The 22,262-nt window shown below is 39.6% G+C and overlaps 1 protein-coding gene across 1 annotated transcript in view; it reads left to right on the top strand.

Moving 5' to 3' along the window:
• The window catches only part of opcml (opioid binding protein/cell adhesion molecule-like), a gene marked incomplete at both ends in the record, with an annotated part of 172,163 nt that overhangs the window by 100,897 nt on the left and 49,004 nt on the right, over positions 1-22,262 (top strand). The window contains one exon of the mRNA XM_079172030.1: positions 17,304-17,429. Within this exon, the coding sequence (XP_079028156.1) occupies positions 17,304-17,429 (126 nt within the window). The remainder of the gene's footprint in view (positions 1-17,303; positions 17,430-22,262) is intronic.

The following is a 22,262-nucleotide window of genomic DNA, read 5'->3' as shown; positions in this document are numbered from 1 at the left end:
TCCACCTTTAACCAAAGGGATTCTTTCCTGTAAGCTGCTGAAACCCAGACCAGTCCTGTCTTCCTTCAAAAGAATTTCATAGAACTATCATGCGTTAAACATGAGCCCAAGAAACATACTGGACACTGGCAAAGAGGAGCCGCTACAGTCACTCAGAAGGCCTACTGTATACCGTCAGCTCCACCCAGTTTGCTTTTAACCTAATGGTATGATCTCTGCCTGTCATCACACATGATTGGCCAAGCTGTGTGAAAAACAAATGCAGAATGCACAAAAGGTGGAGCTGAGAAGCATATTAAAAGGAGGAAAACCCTTGTTTTATAATTTAGTTTCTTTTAATATAACAATTGCACTTACAGAGTTGATTCTGCACAAAAAAACTAATAAATGATTTAACCACTTAATTATGAGATGACTTGTATGTTGTTTTCTGGTCAGAGCTACCGGAGCTTCATGATGATCAACACAAGTCCAGTTAAAGCTTTGAGGAAACGCAAAACAAACCACGGATATTTACTCCTGTACCATTCCTTATGGAAGTGTAATTGGCTAACTCTCAAGAGACTTGGAGGTTTTTAAATATATGAGCATGCATTGAACAGAAATGAAGCAGACGTGGTCTGATGGGGATGTTGGGGACTTTTTTCTGGGGAGATTCAAAGCCTGAATTATTAGCCCAGTCCGGTCCTGTTCAGAACGACAACGGGCATACAGTTCTAGATATGAAGTGTTGCTTTTTTAGTTTTGAAAACATGAGATGTTTTAATCAAACCGATGCAGAAGACAAGCAGAGAAACCCAGACTGTGTGAGAAGATGAGAAGGGAAGTGTCAAATCACATTCCAAAACGAAAAATAAGCATTTTGGGTATGTACACATGCAGTACTTCAATTAAGCAAATGATCATGCTGACTTATTTCCTCTTTCTGTATATCATTATATATGCAAGTATCAAGAAGATGAGATGGAAGATAAGTATGTGTGAAAAAATGCAAATTTATGGAGTGAAGCCACGATTTAGGAAATTAGTATTTTTATTTCATCAGCATTTAAGTACCTCAAGTGCTTCTGCTGATATTGCTGTAATATTTCATAGAGCCAAGCAATGGAAATGCTTTTAGAAATAAATACACATACAGTGAGATAGATTTTCTTTTTCCATTTTATATCCGTAGAAGCTTGCATTATTTTTAATCTGTGCTTTGCTGACTAAGGCATTCCAGTAAACTGTATGAATAGTACAGTATTCTTTATGCCTTTTGGTTTTCATTGTAAACATGCATTGTGGATAGAGCCTATTAAATAGAGTAGAGTTGTTGTGAGAGCTTCATAAATGTATCTCGCTGTCGAGTTGATGTTACTCTGGTTTGAGTGATTTGTGCTTTATTTATCTCTCGGTCAACAAGTAGTTAAACATGTCTGTAAATTAACTTGACAGTTGGATGTCATTTCTCGAAAAGAAAGACTGACTCACGCTGACTATTTTCACTTTGTTTCTTGTATTCAAAATGCTTAGAAACCTAACCACCTGTAAATCTAACAGTTTGTGTTTTATATTTTCTCATTTTTCGCGTATTCTCCTAAGAATGTCCAGCAACACGAGCAGGATGCCTGCACAAGCGCCTGTTGTTTAGACAACAAAACTATTTGGTTAGGTTGAGGAAAGGATCGAGGTTTTGGTTTGAAGAAGTACACTTTGTTATGTAAAATATCTTTGTTTGGTATGTAACTTAACAAGGTTTGCTTTTATGAACTAAGTTTTGTATTTAAAGTAGGTTAAAGTGGACGTATGCATAAAATTTAAAGGAATTCTTTACAAACGTTTCACAAGAATAGGACAGATAGACAACCCAAAAACATGATGGAGCGGAGGCACAATAAGGCTTTCTATACTGTTAACCACAGCGTGTTGATATCTAAACGTTCCAAATTAAAAAATTGTATCATGCCTCACAGTGGTTTGACTCGTAGCAGTGCCGCTGACCAGCTTACTTACATTCTTGAGTCCTCTTTCCTAACACTGAATGTTAAAACAAAGTAAAGGAATCAAGGGGAAATCAAACTCCAGCAGGACAACAGTGAGCGGGGAATGAAAATCAAAAGTGTTTGCATATTTTATCATTTATCAGAATCAGTTCATTTATATTCATTCATCATATTGTTTGTGTCATTTATATTGTTAATAGTAGATTATCAGTGTGTTATTGCGCTTCCGCTTCCAGTGTGAACCCGGTGTTAGACTTATCTAGAATAGATTGAAATAGTGTGCTATCTGCAAAAAAGGTTGAATCAAATCTCAACCACTTCTGACTGATTAGGAAGTAGCAGCCATACAGCACAACCCAGCTGTACAGGCATGCTGGTATCCTCCCTCCTATACTGCATCACTTCCTGCTTACAATCAACTATAAAACCCATCATATCACTGTATAATCAGTCAATACAAATTATAGACATAAAACCATTGAGGTTGCACCATTGTCACAACCAACAGTAACTGTTGCATTACAGCACAACTCATTGCGACAAAGTAAAAATAAGAGTTTGTTAGAAATATTTTAAACATCTAGTCTTTAAATAACTGTTGCATTGCATTATGCAAATTCCTGAAAAGTGAAGCCAACGCTTAAGTGCTTTAAACTTGCATTCTTACTAATGGCCAGCAGGGGGTTGCACAAATATGTCTAATTGTATAGAAGTCTATGACAAAATAACCCAGCTTCTCACTTGATTTATTACCTCAGTAAACAATCTCTAGTTTCTAGTCTTCTTCAGTACAGCATCCATTTAGAGTCAAACAGACCATAAAGCAGGGGATATCAGCACTCAGTTGTGCATAGTTGTACAAATACAAAGTGTTTCTTCAGTCGCTGTTTTCCAATAAACAATTAAAACGTTTTTTTCCATGACCATTCTTTCCAATTGATCATGTTAAATCTCTGCATTTCTCCATTTACACAAGTTAATAGAAGTAGATGACTGCAGGACATTGCACAAAAACAATTACACAATAATTAAAAATGAATTCATCACTTCATTAGTACTTTTTATAAATAGTATGCCAGCTGTCAAACAGTGTTATTACAACAGCTCAAATTCAACCTCCAGTTCATTTTAAGCTGGCTATCATTCATTCAGGTCATATAAATAAATGTTGTAATTATAAACCCTGTGATCCAAACCATTTCATACCAACGGTTATTCTCTGAATATATGGTTAATGCTCAGAGAATGGTTTTGTTGGCCAAAGCAATATTCTATTTAATGTATTCTTTAAATGATATATTGACCCATACATCGGGAAGAAGACATGTATTGACTGTGAATGTGCATGACATAATTTTTATAATTCAATTCCTATTACACATTTTGCTTTACCTCTGATGAATATGACCCTGAATGAGGTTTAAGGCACAAGACTGGAAACTTTTAGCCTTCGACAATTTGATTCTTTGAATTTGAATGAATTTTAGTCAGTAGACACATTTATTTTTGACCTAAAAACCTATAAACTGTTTTTTTTCTTTTTTTTAAATAGAAGATTTTGGACTTTCTGATACGACAGGTGCAAAATAAAGTATTGAATTCCTTCAGGCTGTCAGCACAATACACAGGTAAATTAAATACGTTTTGATGCCTGATGAAGGTCTGTGGTAACACTTTACTTTAACTCCTCCTATCTAGCAAATGTAAGCATTCTATAAACATGTAATAAATGGTCTATAACACACTACAATGCAGTTGTAGGCAGATATAAGTGTACTTGTCAACAACTACAACTTATTCTTCCGTGGACATCGAGTGGAGTCTGGTGTGTTCATATTTAATGACAAATAGGTACACAGTTGAAATCATGTAAAAGTATCTTCTTAGGAGAATTTACAATGTTGAGATAAAGTGTATGTTACATGTCCTTATATCTGCCTAACAACTACTTTACAGTAACAATTCATTAAATGTTTTTTTATAATGGTTTCTAATGAGAAATAGGGGGACTTCAAGTCAAGTGTTATCCTTCAACGGCCGGAGCTTTGCATTTTTAATACATCTAGAGCAGAATTCAACACATTTCATTTTTCAAAAGCTATAACATGTGCATTAGACGGTGCTTAATTCGATGAAAGAAGACCGAGATAAATTATTATCCGCAATTATAGATGCTGAAGTACTTTCAGTAAATGTTGGGCTTGTTTTAAATATGCATGTGGCTGAATTGCTGAAATGTAAACAAGAAAATAAACAAACGTTTTATCAAATGTTTGAGATTAACCCCATTAGCAGACATTCTAGTACTACTACAGACCATCCCAGTTAAATGAAGAATTCACATAGGTCAGTATAACTTTTCAGTGTTGTAAAGAAGAACAACTGATGAAAATGGACACAAGACTTAGCCTCTTCTCAAGAATCGGCCTGCTAAATTAAAGAATAGATTTCATGACAATTTACTGTGACACCCCTGAAAAAACAACAACAGCATATAATTAACAGTTAGTTAACCAGTTCATGAACGTAAATCCCACACTGGGAGCATCCAGGACCAGTGGCTACAAACACCAGCGTGCCTAGTTTTAAACAAATAGCAGTCTAAGGGACACACATGCTGCAAACGACACCCAGGTAATTCCCCAGTCTGTGTCTCGGAGCAATGGCTCAAGAACTAATTTCAGCTGTCTCCACTCATTGATATTGACTGAGGGAGCAAGATCAAGACTGGCACCAGTGACAGAGTTTTCCCAAAGCAGCTAATGTGGGAGGGTGAGTGTTCCTTGTAACCATGGTGCAAAAGTAAAGGATATTTTTTTCTACTATTATCATTACTTCTAAAACATATTCATCAAAAATTATTATGACAATTAGTAATTCTGCATAGGTGCATTGATGGTCTGCGGTGTTACGACTTCGACAAAGTAACTTTGCGTAACAATGATGATCTAGCTTCTAACAGCAACTCCATGATCAAACCAGACTTCACTTTCCACACGTGCTAAAAGACATCAAACTAAATGCAGCATGGCAATGCACTGAGCTCAGTGAAAATATGTTTCTTCTTTCAGTGCAGACTACTCAATATACTTTGTGCATTCATTACAAATTCCAATGCATGACTTCCTCTGGAGGCTTACGTTTTTTTTTATGCAACCACAAGGTCAGGGCGCATCCAAGTGCCCCTGTTGTTTTTGTTCTTACAGATGCAGCACACTACTTGCAGCTGCGGAATACTGATCGGAGGCAATTCATTGCATTCCTCTCAGCAACTCTCAATATCTGATGTATTTGTATATCTTATAAAAAGCTGTGTCAGTCACAGTGTGCATGATGGGAATGGCTCATAGAGTGGACAGCAGCGACCAGAGCAGCCGCTGTAAGAAGGAACATGTTATTGTTTTCTGGGAGGCTCGGTGACGCAACGTGCAATAAGAATCATAACAAATCTGCAGCTGGGCTTTCAATAACTCCAACATCAAAGTTTTATTTTGCAAGACAGTGATCCATTTAATAACCGATGCATGCAGTTCGTGATATATTTCTTTAAATGATGAGCATATACTGCCTGCACTTGTCATGTGCTGTTACAAATAGAGACCCAAATGTTGAGAGTAAACACGAGGGACACACTGAGCTCAGTAGAAGCTTAAACAAGTGTCTGTTTGAGCCTGACTGCAGACTACACTGAGACATGAATGTTCCTCTTTAGTAATACATCTATAGATGCAGTCTGTTATGTAGATTTCATTTATGTAAAATTAGTGCACACATGAAATGTTTAATTATATTCATACATCTATTTAACGTACAATGCATATAGTCAAAATCAATGTAAACACAATGACAAGAACTAACTCACAAGAACCAGTCACATATATTTATATGACAACAAAGCAACAAATCAATCCAGCAGACCTGCAGCAACACGCATTCTGCTACACACTCCAGGGCACGGGCCATTCAGATATTAGATGTAAAAAAAACAAACGCAGTTGACTTACCAAATCCTGTTCACTTAAAGACAAACTCCATCCTCCTTTCTTTGTTGACAAAGAGTTTAATCCCACGGTTAAATCCCAACTCACAAATCCGTTTCTCCTCCTCCTTCAGCCATTGAGTGTTAAAAAAACAAAGGGGTAAAAACAAATATTTTTATAAATAATAATACATGTAGTGTATTTAAGAAAAATTATTCAATTATAAAATAGCTATAACTTTGTGATTCTGTTTAGGGCAGCAGAGAAGGCCTTGCTGGCCCTGATGGCCCACCACTGCTTATAAGTAATACTTAATCAATAGGAGTGGTCAGGCAGTACTAACTTAATCTCCTCTTCCTCTCTTCTAAAGCAGTTTGATCTCTGTGCCACTGTGTGCTGGAGAATAGAGTCTAGATACACTCAAAACCTACAACCTAAAGCAAACTGCTGTCCAAAAGGTACAGATTAGCTTCAAGTGAATATGTTACCATAAATTAAGTGAGCTTGTGAGGAGAAGGCACCACACAGTGTTGGTCTGGTCCAAAGAGGCAGTCAGTATTGAGCAGCGATTTGATCAATTCTAATAAATGTGTAGCAGACATTGTTGACATATACAACGTTGTGATGTAACAGGCTTTTATCGAAATGAATAATGGCTGCTGTCATTTCATTCAGCCCACAAGCATAGGCGTGCTGTCAATGACTGCAGGCTACTTTAGAAAAGGTGATGAGCTCTGTGGGATTCCACCGGGGCAGGAAGACTCTGAAAGAAGTCTCTTATTACTTAAGAGATTTGCTGTGTGAATTAGGTTCTTTACCTAGAAACCCTACAACTGTAGAGCAATACAGAATTAGCAAGATCAAAATGGACTGGAAGAAATAGAAAACGACTAGGCAACACTAGTCTGACCGTCAGTGATGCAACGGATCATAAAACTCATGTTTCGGATTGGATCACGGATTGGATCAAAAATCATATCAGCACAGAAGATAAAAGGGAGCAAATATAATTTGTAGAGATCCCTGATCACGTTTTTTGCAGTCGATACTAATTCCTGATCAATGATGATCCATACTGACAGATGTTTTTGTTAACCTCCCAAAAATAATTTCAACTGCTCTGAAGTCAGTGTAACCCATAAAAAATTCTAAATGTTGTACTTTTAATTTGTTATAGTCATCTATAGAGTTTTTTACTTCATAAAAACACACAATTCGAATGGATATAAGGATATAAAAGATTGTATTTTTATGGATTAAAACAAATTTTGTCATTTAGTTTTAATTATGTATTATAAGCTGCGTAAAGCTAGTGTTAGTAAGTTAAACCGCTCATAATTCATCTCTATATATCTTTTTATTTTGTTGGGAAAACCACTCCTGTTTGAAGGAGAGGATTTATTCAAGTTTCTCACCCACACTACATTTTAGGAGATTACATGCATCATAATGTAAATGAACGTCACCTTTGTTCGTTAGCCGTTAGCGGTGCTGCCACCGTTACTAGCTCTCTTCCTGTCAAATTGATTGTTTACTATGAAACATTATCAGAGATTGGCGAATAGAAAGGCATAAATGCCGATGTCCTGATCGCATATCTTACTGAATATTGATGGATAACGATCGTCAGTCAAACTTTATTTCACACTGTGATGGTTAATAATCACAGATCGACATATGGTCAGTTACATCACTACTGTTCGGAAATGGGATTTTGGAGGTCATGATTATTGACCTCCAAAAAATGGCAGATTTTCATATTCACTTTCCTCTCTTTTGAAGGTTGTTTTCAGCAAAGTCATTTAGCTTGCTCACACAAAGACTGGCAACTGATACATGTTCAAATGATTTCAGATACTTGAACGAGGGTCCTGGGTTAGCATGAAGGCTGTACATATGTGCAGGAAGATAGAGAAAGGAAGAATATGCTGAAGGACTCTACTACTAAGATGTTGTCAGCTCATATACATATCTTATATAAAGACAGCTGCAGGGATATGTATTTATGTTGGCCAACAGGAAGATAGCATTTCACTGGTTCCCTCCACTAGAAGCCTATGAGATAGTTTCATAGGATTTGTGATTATTGTAAAAAATATGCTCTGTGGCAAACAAACGTTTATGATACTAACATGTTCTTCAGTAAAATAATCTTCACAAATGAACCACTTTATGATATTTGATGCTTAAATTCAATCGACAAAAGTAAAAGGCTAACGTTACCATCACTAAGCTAAAGGAGGACTAGTGCTCTAGTAATGACATTTAGTCGTCTCAATTAGACATGTGTTGCCTTTTTTAAGACATGTAAAAGCTTATCTTCAGCTTGTGTAAACCACAGACCTTATTTCAGAGATCTAACCAACAACACATTCAAGCGACTTCAAGACAAAGGAAGAGGAACTGTAAAAATGCTGAGTCATATCTGGGTTTTAGGACTCATTCCTGCAGAACTCTACTATGTAACTGAAATGTGAAATCGATGGCCTTTTTATGGTCAGTTTAAAATCAGCTGGTTGTCTAAGAGAAAATATAGATCTACACAACATATACTGTACTTTAAAATGCATTAGCCATGAAATACTGAAAAAAGGGTACGAGAGGCCAGCACTGATGGTAACCATTAGTCAGATCATCAATAAAATGAACACATGGCTGAAAGTCTGGGGTTGTAAATACAAAGAATTAAAGACCCAGCTATCTCAGCCAGCTTGTGGTGCTTTACTCATGATGATCGCAAGGTAATATATTTACGCAGTGCATCTCGCTCCTCCATTTTGGTTTACTTCAGTGCTGTTGTCATTACTGCTCTTGGAACAGAAGATGCGACAGGTCCCATATGAAAAGCAGCCTTTGAACTGAGAACGCTTGGAAGTTTGAAGGCAGGTGTCACCGTTTGTGCCTTCTACCAGCCAGAGGGACAACTAACCTAGTTTACTTTCACCTCGACAAAGCTCCTCCCCCCCCATGACGGGAACATTTGGATTCCTTTCTTGTTTCCTCCTCCTGGAGGTGACTGTGCCTCTGAATTAACTATAACCACAGACAAGAACACTGAACGTTACCGAGATATCTGTCACGGATGTCTGTTGTTCCGAGATGAGATGGCACATTGGAGAACTCGCTGACTGACAGTGATTCCTTTGATGTTTGAGTCGCATAGTAATTAGTTATGAAAGAAGAGTTAGAATCTATTATAGATCTGGTGAATGTTGGCACAGGAGCAGAGGCTTTGATGAGGGAAGGTGTCAATGGTTCAGGCTCCTACAATCGTGAGCAAAGCTGCTTTTCTTCCTTCAGTTTCACGTGCATATTCATATCTGAACATTTTTTTGTGTGTTTGAGAATGTTGTTTTGTGAGTACACCACCGGGGTGACAGTGGGAAGAAAACAGAGGAGCAGTCGGCCAACTGAATATTGTAAGCTCGTATGCACTGGCTACATTTAATGAAATATATATATATATATATAATAATTTGAATATCTTATTCATAAAAATGAGGGAAGTCCTTCAGTGCCTCATTCTCAGAACACAGGAAGGTGGTGACAGTAACACACAAACTATAAGAAGTAAGTTACTCTGCCCCTCTGAACTTACTGACACAAAGCAACTGTCTCGACTTCTATTCTCTATTTACTGTAACTCACTACCTCAGGCTGCGGCCTACTCATTTGATGAAAATATATTGATTTGGGGACAATGACATGGCTAGATAGCTAGTTAGTTGTGTTATTAAACATACTGTCAAATTATATATGTTATTGACTTTGCAACTTGCTAGCATAACGTTAGCGTTCTAGGCGCTACCAGAAGGCTGAACTAAAGGGTTCTATGAGCTGAGTGGACTAGAAATATCTCGTCTCTTAACTGGAGCAGCTAATAGTGATTCCAGGTATTAGCAAACCCTCAAGAGTTACCAGGGAAACGAGTTATGGCCTGTGAAAATAAGTAACAGATAACTCTTTCACCAGTGGTGGCTGCGTGTTTGGGGAAAAAGTAGAATCCAGTGGCTCAGCCTATTTTGAAAACTTGTTTTAAATTGTCCTGACTTAAACCCAAATTCCTTGAATTTCTTTCTCATTCTCACGAGGTACAGTAGCCGTTGCCCCCCCCCCCCCCACACATGTTACCATTGCATTGTCTGTATGGAGAATTGCCATACATATATAATTCATATTCTGACAGACACTGAGCAGTAATAATGCAACTGTTCCATTCGCTGTGAATGAAGCACATTTACCCTCACAATGACAGCTAACATTAGAAAATAGAAAAAGCAGTGGCGGGCCGTGCATTTTATACCTGGGCCTTCACTGCTATCCTGCAGCTGAAATACCACCGTATAACCTCATGATGGCGCCACAGCTAGGGTTATTATTTGTTTCTAGGGCTGTAACAAAATACGTATTCGTATTAAACTGTTCGGTACGAGGCTTACAAACTGAACAATACGTTTGAATACTAGTGTATTTGGAAAATGCAGAAGCTTAAATTGTGGGAAATATAATGTTTTCTGCACTCATGTAGGAGACAACGGGCTGTGACCTCTGAACCAGAACAAAAAAAAACAACAAAAAACAGCTGGGGCTCCTTAAGTGTTCTGGCAGGCTACGCTAAATGCCAAACAGCTCCGTTATGATAGATTGTACAATAGATTGTACATATGAGTGATAAACAAAGTGAAATATAGTGAAATATATAGTTATATAGTATACAAAAGTACAATGAAACAGCTGCAAATCCTGGTTCGAAAATGAGAATTTGGCATGTTTTCTTTTTACATAAACACCTATAACTGGGGTTTGCTTCAATTTATTTACACCAATTCTTTTTGTGAGGCACCTGCACCCTTTTTGCTATGAATTGGGAATGTTTTTAGGCTAGCCAGGGCCTCATTTAATAAATTACAGTGCTTTTTCTTCAGGCAAACCTGGTAATTTTCCCTGTTTGCTGTGTTCAGTCTTCAGCTACTATCAACCAGTAACATATACACAATATTTACTCATCTCATCAAATCTCACAATTCCTAGTGTTATTGAACCATCAACATTTTTAAAATAGACCTTGTAGTTACAGAATTGTAGTCTCTTTAGTATGGGTTACAATTTTCGAGAAGAGGCCTAAAAAAAGGCTTAGGATTCAGTAGGTTTTAAAGACAAACTCCATCCTCCTTTCTTTGTTGAGTTTAATCCCATAGTTAAATCCCAACTCACAAATCCGTTTCTCCTCCTTCAGCCATTGAGTGTTAAAAAAACAAAACTAGGTAAAAAAATAAATAATCTACACCAAGCAAAATGCAAAAAATGTCTCTGCTGTTAAGTTTCGTTTCACGATAGTCACGTGCTCGCCCACTGACCAATCACATCACACGCTGCACCTCACTGCAGAGCTGCACCTGGAAACTGAGCTGCACGTAATGATGACGTACTTGTAGGCCAGCTAGAAGGCTAAGGCACGTCAAAGAATACGCCCAACATGTCAAACTAAAGATCTGATTGGTTGAAGACTATGACAATCAACAATATCATCTCCATTTACTTAAACTGCAAAGGGATTCACTTGTGAGACTGCAGGCCTGGGGCCTCTCTTCTTACCTAGAGACAGAGGTGAAATCTGATTGGATAAAAGCTCTACTTAAAACAAGCTGCACTAGAAGCAGAGCAACTGAGGAAGACAGTAGCTGTGCAATGAGAAAATAAGCTAATGGGCAAATATTTGTATAAATTACAATACATGTAGTGTATTTATGAAAAATTATTAAATTATAAAATAGCTATAACTTTGTGATTCTGTTTAGGCCAGCAGAGAAGGCTTTGCTGGCCCTGACGGCCCACCACTGAGAAAAAGAATATATCGATTTTAAAGAAATACAACCACATCAGTCAATCTGATGTTAAATAAACACCTAGAGAAAGCATCCTTTTCCTTTTTGAAAAGCCTCTTGACTCCATTTTCTAATTAATTACTGGCTGCAACACCTTGGCTGTGCCAACATGAAGAGTGACGTGTCCCCGGGTCTCCGGTCACATCCACCAGCAGCCCCGGTGGCAGGGGAGCTGTGTTTTTAATCACCTGGCCACTGGCAATATCAAGCCGGAGGAACCCGTCATCCACTCTGCACACAGATGCTTCTTCATTCGTCTCTGCCGGAGGTCAGTGTGTGTGAGAAAGCGCTGCCTGCTGCGCCCTCGAACCACTGCGCTTCTTCTCTTCCCCATTCAGAGCCTCTTTAAGGCGCCACGTATTGCATTTTGCCCTCGATGAATCATTACCACATTAGTTCTGTGGCGTTAGTCTAATTGCTGTAAACAGAAGACGATTGTGGAAGCCTCTTCATTACATTTTGCCACTAGGTTTGGCAGGAAATCTATTGGATCACTTCACAGCTACAGCCTCCGTTCATGGAACATTTTAGGGTATGGTTTGACTTTGTACAGTGTTCAAAGTAGTTTGGAATTGACATTTGTAGACCTTTTGGCTGTTAGGGCCCTAAAAGATTGAGCTGATTTTCACCTGAATGCTGTTTCCTTAAAGGGACATCTGTATGTATCTCACCACCTCTCTCTGCTGTCACCAGAGATCCTGCAACCTGCAATTCCTCTTTTTGTAAAAACTTGCATCCAAGTGAAGGCCCAGACAGCTCCAATATCCACAATCCTATTGGTGCAAACCAACATAGCTGGAGGACGATGTCTTATACGCAACAGCATATGGACATAATACTTATATGTGATACAACATTGCAGTTGGAATCCCCGCTCAGGCCTACACAACAGCTGTTAGCCGCAAACTCTATACTAGCAACTTCAATTCAACATATAGCCGCAGACATCAGCCACTCTCATGTTCCAGTTGGTTGCATTAGATACATTGTAAGAGCTTTAGAAACCCTTTTGTGGTTCGATATTTATTTTTATTTTGCACACAGAAACTGGGTTCAACAGAATGTTGTTCAGAGAACAAATTATGTTCTTGTTCAAGAAACAACAACTAATAAGGACCAGGCCACAATTTGTTCAAAGAATGATATTAAGATAAATTGCAGATAAGACATCTCTTTGGTCTAGGTGTTGCAGTTATCGGAAAAAAGTTGAAAAGCCATTTTCCACATAGGGATTTGACTTTGTTGATGATAGATGACACAAAGAAAGAAAATGACGCAGTTAAAATAGACTTGGACAAGAAACATATTTTCTTTTTGGATGGGTCTCTCAGCATGCTATTTTTATATCTACAAAAAAAAATCACTTTCTATTTTTCTTAAGCTTAATGATCAAGAGAGCTTGCCAAGGTTGTCTTTTACTCTGAATGTCTGTATTATATCAGCCTTCATACTGGTCCAAACTCATGTGATTAGGGTAAAAATGCAGGAAAGATAATGTATCCTAAACCATAGGAACATGTTCAGTGTGTGCTTGGCTAATTAACAGATTTCTTAGGATTTAGTTAATTTTTTTCCACATGTGCACTTTGACAAACTGTTGAACTTTTGTCAACTTTCACCATGTTGCCTTTAAAGTAGCAGTGCACTGCTCTTTTCCAAAGTATATATTTGTTGTCTTTGTTCTGGAAACTTCCTTTAGACTTTTCATGTAGAAAGAGGTGCTGAGAGTTTGTGAGAAAACAAAGCCTAATCTGCAAAATTGTAGCACTTGCTGGCTTCCTGGGGACAGCTGCTAGGTGGGACAAACGAGGCTCATCCTAAATATAAGCAAAGATAACCACATTTCATTTTGAGCTAAAATATTCACCATAACTTAAAATAACAACAAAAATTGCATTTATTGTTGCTTTCCTAAAATACAGTATATTACGTAGGGTCCAGCCAATTAGGCAAAGCCACGCCTCCTACTCGTGTGGAAGCACACGTCAGTGTTTACAACTTCGATGAGAGGATGTAGCGGAACTATATTCATCTTTGAAAATGTATAAAAAGGAAATGTGGAGGAGCTAGTTTGAATAGTCCTGACGCAGCTGATAAAATGAATGGCATTGTAATCTTTAATATTCAGGTGCTATACAGCCATAGCTATAGACTTATGTTTACATTGTATAGCCAGAGGCTCATTGTATCATATTATGAGAACTAATTACCAGACAGCGGAGCTCAGTGTAATATTTTATTATTTTCTACAATTTTTAATTAAATGTCAATGTTATTATTCGCTATCTGAAGATTCTAGAAAAGATTTTATTCAATAAAAGTTTGTTTCTAACTCATTTTGTGCTGTATAGGTCTACTGATTCTGAGACTTACAAATAAAAAAAACTGGTTTAAATGGTCTGTACTTGTATAATTCTTTTCGACCAGTAATTTTGGGTGAAGGACACATCGACATGCCACTAGCGTAGACGGGGATCGAACTGCCTATTGTGTGATCAAAGGACGACCATGCTCTCCACTTAGCCAAAGACGCCACAGTCAAATATAAATAAAACGTCATTGGCTGGTCACATGACCTGAGGAATGCACTGATTTATAAAATGTTTGTATGTAGTCCCCATCACTGAGTAAGTCTCTCTCAGTTTAAATGTTGAGTTCGGTAGAAGAGAGCACACACATGTGTTATGTGTATTATTGATATGAATATAGCAGATTTCGGTAGCGACTGTGGCTCAGTGGTAGAGCACGGGCATCCTTCAATCTGGCAGTTCAATCCAAGGCTCCGCTAGGGGCAAGCCACTTAACCCCAAATTGCTCTGTAGTCGTGCCTACGGTGTATGAATGTTAGTTAGTTCTGATGGGCAGACGGCACCTTGCATGGTAGCCCCTGTCATCAGTGTATGAATGGGTGCGAATGGGTGAATGATGACATGTAGTGTTAAAGTGCTTTGAGTGGTCGAAGACTAGAAAAGAGAGAAACAAGTACAGTCCATTTACCATCCACCGGAACTTTTCATTGGCCCAATCATTTTATGTGAGTGGGTCAATTTACAGCCCAAAGGAATTCTTGATCTTACCTTCTAAAACATACGAGAAGTATTGAATGTATTCCAGAAACTACATGTTAATGTTCAAATACAAATAAATGAAGAGCAGCCTCACTTAGCCTGGCATTCCAACTTTAGACAGAGATGTTAGCACAATAGTTTATTATATTTTCAAACTTTTCTACTACTACTTTAACTTTAACCAAATTTCAACACACACCAATTTCCAACAGGCTCCAATGAAAAGGTTTTGTATAAACCCAAAACCAGTTTATAGCTGGGTCTACTTACATTGTATACATGTGTACGTGTGTGTACTTATGAGTATATAGATATTAATTGTGTCTCTTGGGCAGATTCATTTGTGAGGATGAAGGCGAAATATAGTCAGCCAGCATTAAAGGCATTACACTAATATTAATGGGGGACTCAGCACTGATCTTTGTCATATTATGGAATGAGTGTTGCTTGTAATTGTCCTTTTCATAACACAATTCATCTTGTCATCAGTCCTGGTTGTGCGATCCAGTTTTGTGAATGGGTGCATCCTTAATGTGTAAATGTCTGAATAGAAATGGAGCATCAGTTACAAGTAATTACCTAAAGGAGGGACTGCACAGCTCATTTCGTTTCAGCTATAAATCATACACAGTTATGATGCTGCTATGGCTGTAGCCAATGCTAAACCAATGCTCATGTGTGGAATAGGCCTTCTCGTGTTTAACTGAATTATACATGTGTTAGTGAATTATGTGTTACTGGTTAAGTATGCATTTGGTGAACCAACTGAGCAATGCATGCTAATAGAATAGGTCAATTCAAAGGTCAATGGGATACACAGCATGTCACTGCAGCTCAGATCCCCTGGCGCAAACCACACATTATGGCCATGTTATTCATGGCTTTATATTTATATTCAAAATATGAAAGAAAAAGAAATCCACAGTATTATCTTCTTTCATTGTTTACTTATTTACTGTTTTACCATTATGTTTTTAATTAGTTTAATGAAGAAATTAATTATTAATTATTTTTGACACAATTAAGTGAAATAAAAAACAAATCTAAAAAATGAAGTCCCATTGATTTAGTTATTATTTATCATCGGCGGTAATTACACTAAACTTACAGCCTAAGCTAACATGTTGGTGTCTGTGCACTAAGCTGGCCCTATCAATGTCATACCATGAAAAAATAAATGTATACCCCAAACCACATTACAAATATAACATTAAGCTGTTATTTTCTGTTCAGCTCCTGATAGAGCGGTCCTCATTGATTTTGTGCATAAAGAAGTGGAGACCAGTATCTTACCTTATCCAACAGAATAGAGTGCTGCACGAATGAATCCTAAAACCTGGTAATAAGGTCTGTGGTTAACACAGGATGAAGAGATTTTATTGTTTTGTTGTACGATATAAAATACGTCAGTAAATACTTTAATTTAGAAGCTTTTACATGTCTTTAAAAATGACGTTGCTAACAAGTGTCTAGATGAGACGACTAAACGTCCTAACTGGAACACTAGTCCTCCTTTAGCTTAGTGCTGGAGACGTGAAGTCATGTGACTGTGGTGTAGTTTGTTTACATTGTTTTTACATTTCAATAATCATAAAAGTGGTGTTTATTTGTGAATATTATCAAATATCATGAAAATGTTTGCCACAGAGCTTTTTTTTGCAATAATCCAAGATCCAGTGGAAAACTCCAATTGGCTTTTTGTGGAGGGGACCAGTGCGATGCTAACTTCCTGTTGGACTACAAAAATGTCATCCTACACCACTCTGTATGGTAAAGAAAGAGACAGAAGTGATGGTAGTCTAGTTGCCTTCATTTCCTCTACGCGCTGGTTGGTTCTCCTGTAACACCACTACCATGTCTCAGCCCCAAGGATCAAAATCATTTAGCTTTTCACTGAAACCAAACTCTCCTAAACTACACTGAAGAGGATACATGAATTTTCCTCGGCCTGTCTTATCCGTTGCACTAATGATCTTACAGTTTAAGTTGAATTACAGTGAAGAAGGATCACTTCTGACCCTTGATTTGATACTACAATCTCACAGGGTACACTTAATCAAGAACCCAGACAAACACACTTATGCACACACAAATCAAGTTGGTCCAGTCAGAGAGATGGAATTATGTCTTACTCCAAATCAGTCTGATGCCTGTCTAATGAGCAGTGTGGCAGAGATACACGATGAAGAAAATCAATCACGTATAACACCACAGCGAGCCAGAGAATTGTCAGATTTGTCAGCTAATTTCATGCTAATTGAGTCCCCAACCCGTGGGTTATTTTTAACCTGATCGCTGTTCTGATCACGTGGAGCAGCGAGCCCTTTGCTCACGTGTCATTAATTAGGCTAAAGGCATCAATCATGATTTACTTTCTCCCCTCAGTACCCGCCAGGATCACTGAAATATCGAAGGACGTCACAGTGAATGAGGGCAGCAACGTCAATCTCATGTGCCTGGCGGTGGGTCGACCGGAGGCCAACATCATATGGAAGCATCATTCACCAAGAGGTAAGCCACAAGGTTATATATTTCTATTGGATTTGTCTTGCTCTTGACGCTGTGGTCTATGTAAATGTTTTGAATGGAGAAGGTGTTGGTTTATACGGGTAGAAAATAAAGATGAGCAAGACATCGAGTTGTAAACTCGAGATATCTGTGTGCAGTTACAGGAAACAGGATTACTGGGCATAACAAAAACAATCTTTGGTTACTATTTGGAGCTAGAAATTCAAGTGCAGCTTAAATGGGACACAACCAACGTGAGGATGAATTTTGACTGATACTAATGTTATTTTTTCTTATTTTCTTATTATTGTGTCATATATCAATACAATCCTTGCCTCAATTCGGTTACCTTGTAATGCAGATTTTTCAGAAATCATTTCTTTTCAAACTGTCAGATGTAATTCAGACATTTCACAAAACAAATGTGTTGGGCAAAGCTGCAAGAGCATTACCTGGGTGTAAAGGTGATTGAGCCCTCCCTCCTACGCACACAGCCTGATGTCGACGTTCCCACACATTACACACATCAAACACTTGCTTCACATGAATATTCGCCTACGTGCAGAGCAGCCATTTACCTACAGCGGGATATGAATCTGTAGCTTTTGTGTTAACATAGCCACGAGAGGATTTATGATGAATAATTCCCAACTTTAATCTGTTGTCTTAAGCCTTGTTTTCTTCTCAACTTGGTGGATTGCCGGGGTTGAAACTGCTCAACCTGTGGCCTGACAAGGCCTCGGCTACAATCAACCATGATTTGGCTGGAGGCCACAGCTGCTTGGGTCTGTTCTGTGGTGCTGGCACCTCGCAGCCTGAAGGAGAGCCAAGCTGCTCTGCGTGTGTGCGCACGCATGTTCTGTGTTCTAATTGTGTCAGCTCTGCGCTTCCCACCAAGCATTCAGCAGTGTGAGTCATGCGCCGTTTCTCTATAGGATCAGATGTTCAGCCTCCAACATGACATGAATGCTTACAGCCCAGCTGTTCCTCTCCTACACCCGTAATCTAGAGCCGACAGAATCTGCTTCTCACAGCCCAGTGGCTCTCAGCCATCCACAGCGTTTATTGGTTCCCCAATATTTACTCTGAATATCATGATCGTCCCCCAACAACCCGTTTGTTTGAAGTGGGGGTTGTATTCACATTCAAAAGGAAAGGGACAACTTTAATGACTCACTAGCCAGATGGTGCAATTTACACTGACTTTATACTTTGTAACACCCGTCTGAGGTCCGAGTTCAATTTATGTTTTTGATATACATAAAATTTGGCACCAGTTTAGCACTTAAAAGCAAATTCTACCCCCTAAAATATTGTAATATTTCTCTCCAATACAAGCTGCTGCAAGCAATCAATGTGCTGCCAACAAAGGCTGGTAAAAGCTGCATAACCTAATGCCCTTTTAATGCTGGACCCCTGCAAGCTCAGATTTTGTTCACAAAGTCAAGAAGTAAGGAAGAAGAAATCAAACAATAGACATGGCCAGTGTTTTATTTAGGTTTTACAAGATGACAATCATAGGAAATGTGTCAATAGGTTGTCATGCGGTTTGAAATTGCCCCAGTAGCAGAAAGAAAAGAAGTCACTCCTCACTACCAACCCTGAGCTGATGCACAGCAGCACGAATGGTGGCACATGAAGCAATAGAATCACAAATCATCAAGTAATACACAGGCATCCTGGGAGCCCGGTATGATGTGTTTATGTTTGTGTGTATGTGTTATTGTCAGCAGGGAAGATAATGGGTTATTTTCCCTGACATTTGTCTGAGTTGCACTAATGAATAGAATGACTTTGTGGGGAGATGTTTGGTCAGCCGAAGAAATTCTTGCTGGCAGTCAGAGTCCTAAATGTTTTTCTTCCTGCAGAGTGGCATTTTCCTGACTTGCTCCTCGCCGTTTGCTTTTGATATTTGTCACCAGCGATAATGGACTGTTCCCTCAGAGGATAGTGTTTGTGTCTGTTAGTAGTACAGCAGTAAAGAGAGCAGTCTTCTCCCTGAGTAAAACCGCATTTCTAGGAAGTCTCAAATCTGCAATGGAACTGCCTTCCCAATGGGATAGTTGTTTTTCCATAGCATATCACTTAAAATGTTCACACCGGCATGGTGTCGGGAACACAAGCAAATGCACTGCAGCAGTTGATGATGCAGACACACGCCTCACCTTTTACCACGAGAATGACAAGTGACAGGAGAAAAATGGCAAACATGTAAGAAATATGGAAATCCTGAAACAATTGCACAGCGTAATTTGAGCCTGAGGTTTGTTAACACAACCTAAACTGAGTTATTGTCAGATTCCCCGTCACCATTTAATATCAATCTTGTGTCTGCACTGTTTAATGAAGGGAGTCTCTGAAGCCTCTACAGAATAGATGCCAATAAATCCTCCAATACAGATGGTGACACAAGTAAGAGCTCTGTGGTCGTTTACTTAATGTCAGTTTAAGTCTCACCTTTATTTTGTGCACTGAGAGACTCCGTCCCCATTTCAACTCAGTGGGTACTATATCAATTATTCAGCAGTGTCCACTGAATCTCTGGCTGCTGGCCACTAGAAGGATTATAAGATATATGGTTGGGGGAAAACAGTTTATTCTGGGGACAATGCGATATGGATCCCTTCGACCCATTAAGACTCATTAAAGTGGATAGGTTGTGAATGTACTCTCTCTCAGATGTCCCTTTGTGCCTTTCCTTCTCTACCGACTTTGACAAATGGTTGTAATGTGCTGTCCTTTAGAGTTGCTGTGACTGAGGGAACAGAAACAACACTGTTATGTGACAACCATGATCTGTTATGTCATGGGGATACATGCTCTTCTTTCAATCATGTATCTTAGACATTATGTTTGCATAGCAAAATAGTGTAATAATCATAGAAATGACAGCATAATGCAGCCAGAATGATGTTGCAATAACATTATCCCCTAACATTTCAATCGCACCATCATCAGGTCAACATTTCAATGTGTCTACACTATGAACAACATCCTACAAAACTATTGAGATTCCCATCAGACTCAGCTGTACTTTGCTAACAAGCTGAACTAAGATGGTTAACATGGTAGAAATAAACCTGTTAGCATTCTAACATTAGCCTTCAACTGAAAGCAGCACATTGTGTAAGTATAGCCTCACAGAGCCACGTGATGCTGTGCTAATGAACATAATCTGCAACGTCACAAAATGTTCAATTTGTGAAATCACATCCTACCAACTCATTTAACATAGAAGGATTGAAGAAGACACTACTGTAGGAGACGACCACCACAGCTAAATGTTCATTTATTTCTTCTCAACACATTATTAGATATATAATTAATGTCAAATGTGGGAAAAAAAACAGGCAATTACTATTATTTTATGAAAGTCACAGTAAAAACCCCAACATCGGAGGCATCTACCTCCACAATGAACTGTCTCTCTGGGTCAGGGACTTGGAGGATAGGGGCCGAAGTAAATCGGGCCTTAAGGTTCCGGAAGGCCTCCTCAGCCGATGGTGACCACTGGAATCGGATCTTGGAAGAGGTAAGGGCCGTAAGTGGAGCAGCAACTGTGCTATAGCCGCGGATGAACCTCCGATAAAAGTTAGCGAACCCCAGGAATCGTTGCAGCTGTTTACGTGAGTCAGGGATGGGCCAGGATGTAACAGCTGACACCTTGGCAGGATCCATCTGCACGGTCCCCTGTCCCACGATGTACCCCAGGAAGGAGACAGATGAGGCGTGGAATTCACACTTCTCTGCCTTAACAAACAGAGAATTCCTCAGGAGGCGTTGAAGGACGTCTTCCACTCATCACCCTCTTGGATCCGGACCAAGTGATAGGCGTTACACAGGTCTAGTTTGGTGAAGATGGTAGCCCCCCGCAGCAGCTCAAAGGCAGAAGAGATGAGTGGAAGTGGGTAGCGGTTCTTAATGGTAATATCGTTGAGACCCCTGTAGTCAATGCAAGGCCTCAGTGACTAGTCCTTCTTCCCCACGAAGAAGAACCCCGCACCAGCAGGTGAAGAAGAGGGACGGATGATCCCAGCAGCTAGAGAGGAATTAATGTACTCCTCCATGGCCTCTCTTTCAGGTGCAGATAAAGAATACAGGCGTCCCCTGGGTGGCGTGGTGCCTGGTTGCAGGTCAATGGCGCAATCGTAGGGGCGATGTGGGGGCAGAGATAAGGCCTTGACCTTACTGAATACCTCCCGATGGTCATGGTATTCAGTAGGCACCCCTGACAGGTCTGAAGCAGTGCTGGAACAGGCCGACTGCTGGGATGCGGCGCCTTGCTTTAGGCAAATCAGGTGGCAGGATGGACTCCACCCCAGGATGGCTCCTGTGGACCAGTCTATGTGGGGGTTATGGCGGCGGAGCCAGGGGTATCCCAGGATTAACGGGTGCTGGGGTGACCGCAGGATAAGAAACCGGATGGTCTCATGGTGGTTACCAGCCAGGAGCAGGCGGACGGGCATAGTCTGGTGAGTCACTGTCCCCAGTAGGTGGCCATCCAGGGCGCTGGCAGGAACAGGGCGTGGCAGGGAAACCCGGTCAATGCCCAGCTGAAGGGCTAGATCCTCATCGATGATGTTGTCGTCAGCACCAGAATCAATGAACGTAGTGAGGGTCTGGGATCCGTCCGCGAGCAGAAGCTGAGCGTGACAAAGGGGTCTTTGGATGGAGGAGAGTCTTGCGGTTCGGCTCACCAGTACCTCCCCTACTACTGGCGAGCCGTGCCCTTTTGCTGGGCACCGGGATATAAAGTGACCAGCCTGGCCACAGTACAGGCAAAGATCCGCTGGGCCAGGACAGCTGTCAGTTGTTGGACCTGCGCGGCTAACGCTG

The sequence above is a fragment of the Pholis gunnellus genome (genome assembly GCF_910591455.1).
Source record: "Pholis gunnellus genome assembly, chromosome: 13".
Taxonomy (NCBI): domain Eukaryota; kingdom Metazoa; phylum Chordata; class Actinopteri; order Perciformes; family Pholidae; genus Pholis; species Pholis gunnellus.
This window is presented reverse-complemented; position numbering and strand designations above follow the sequence as displayed.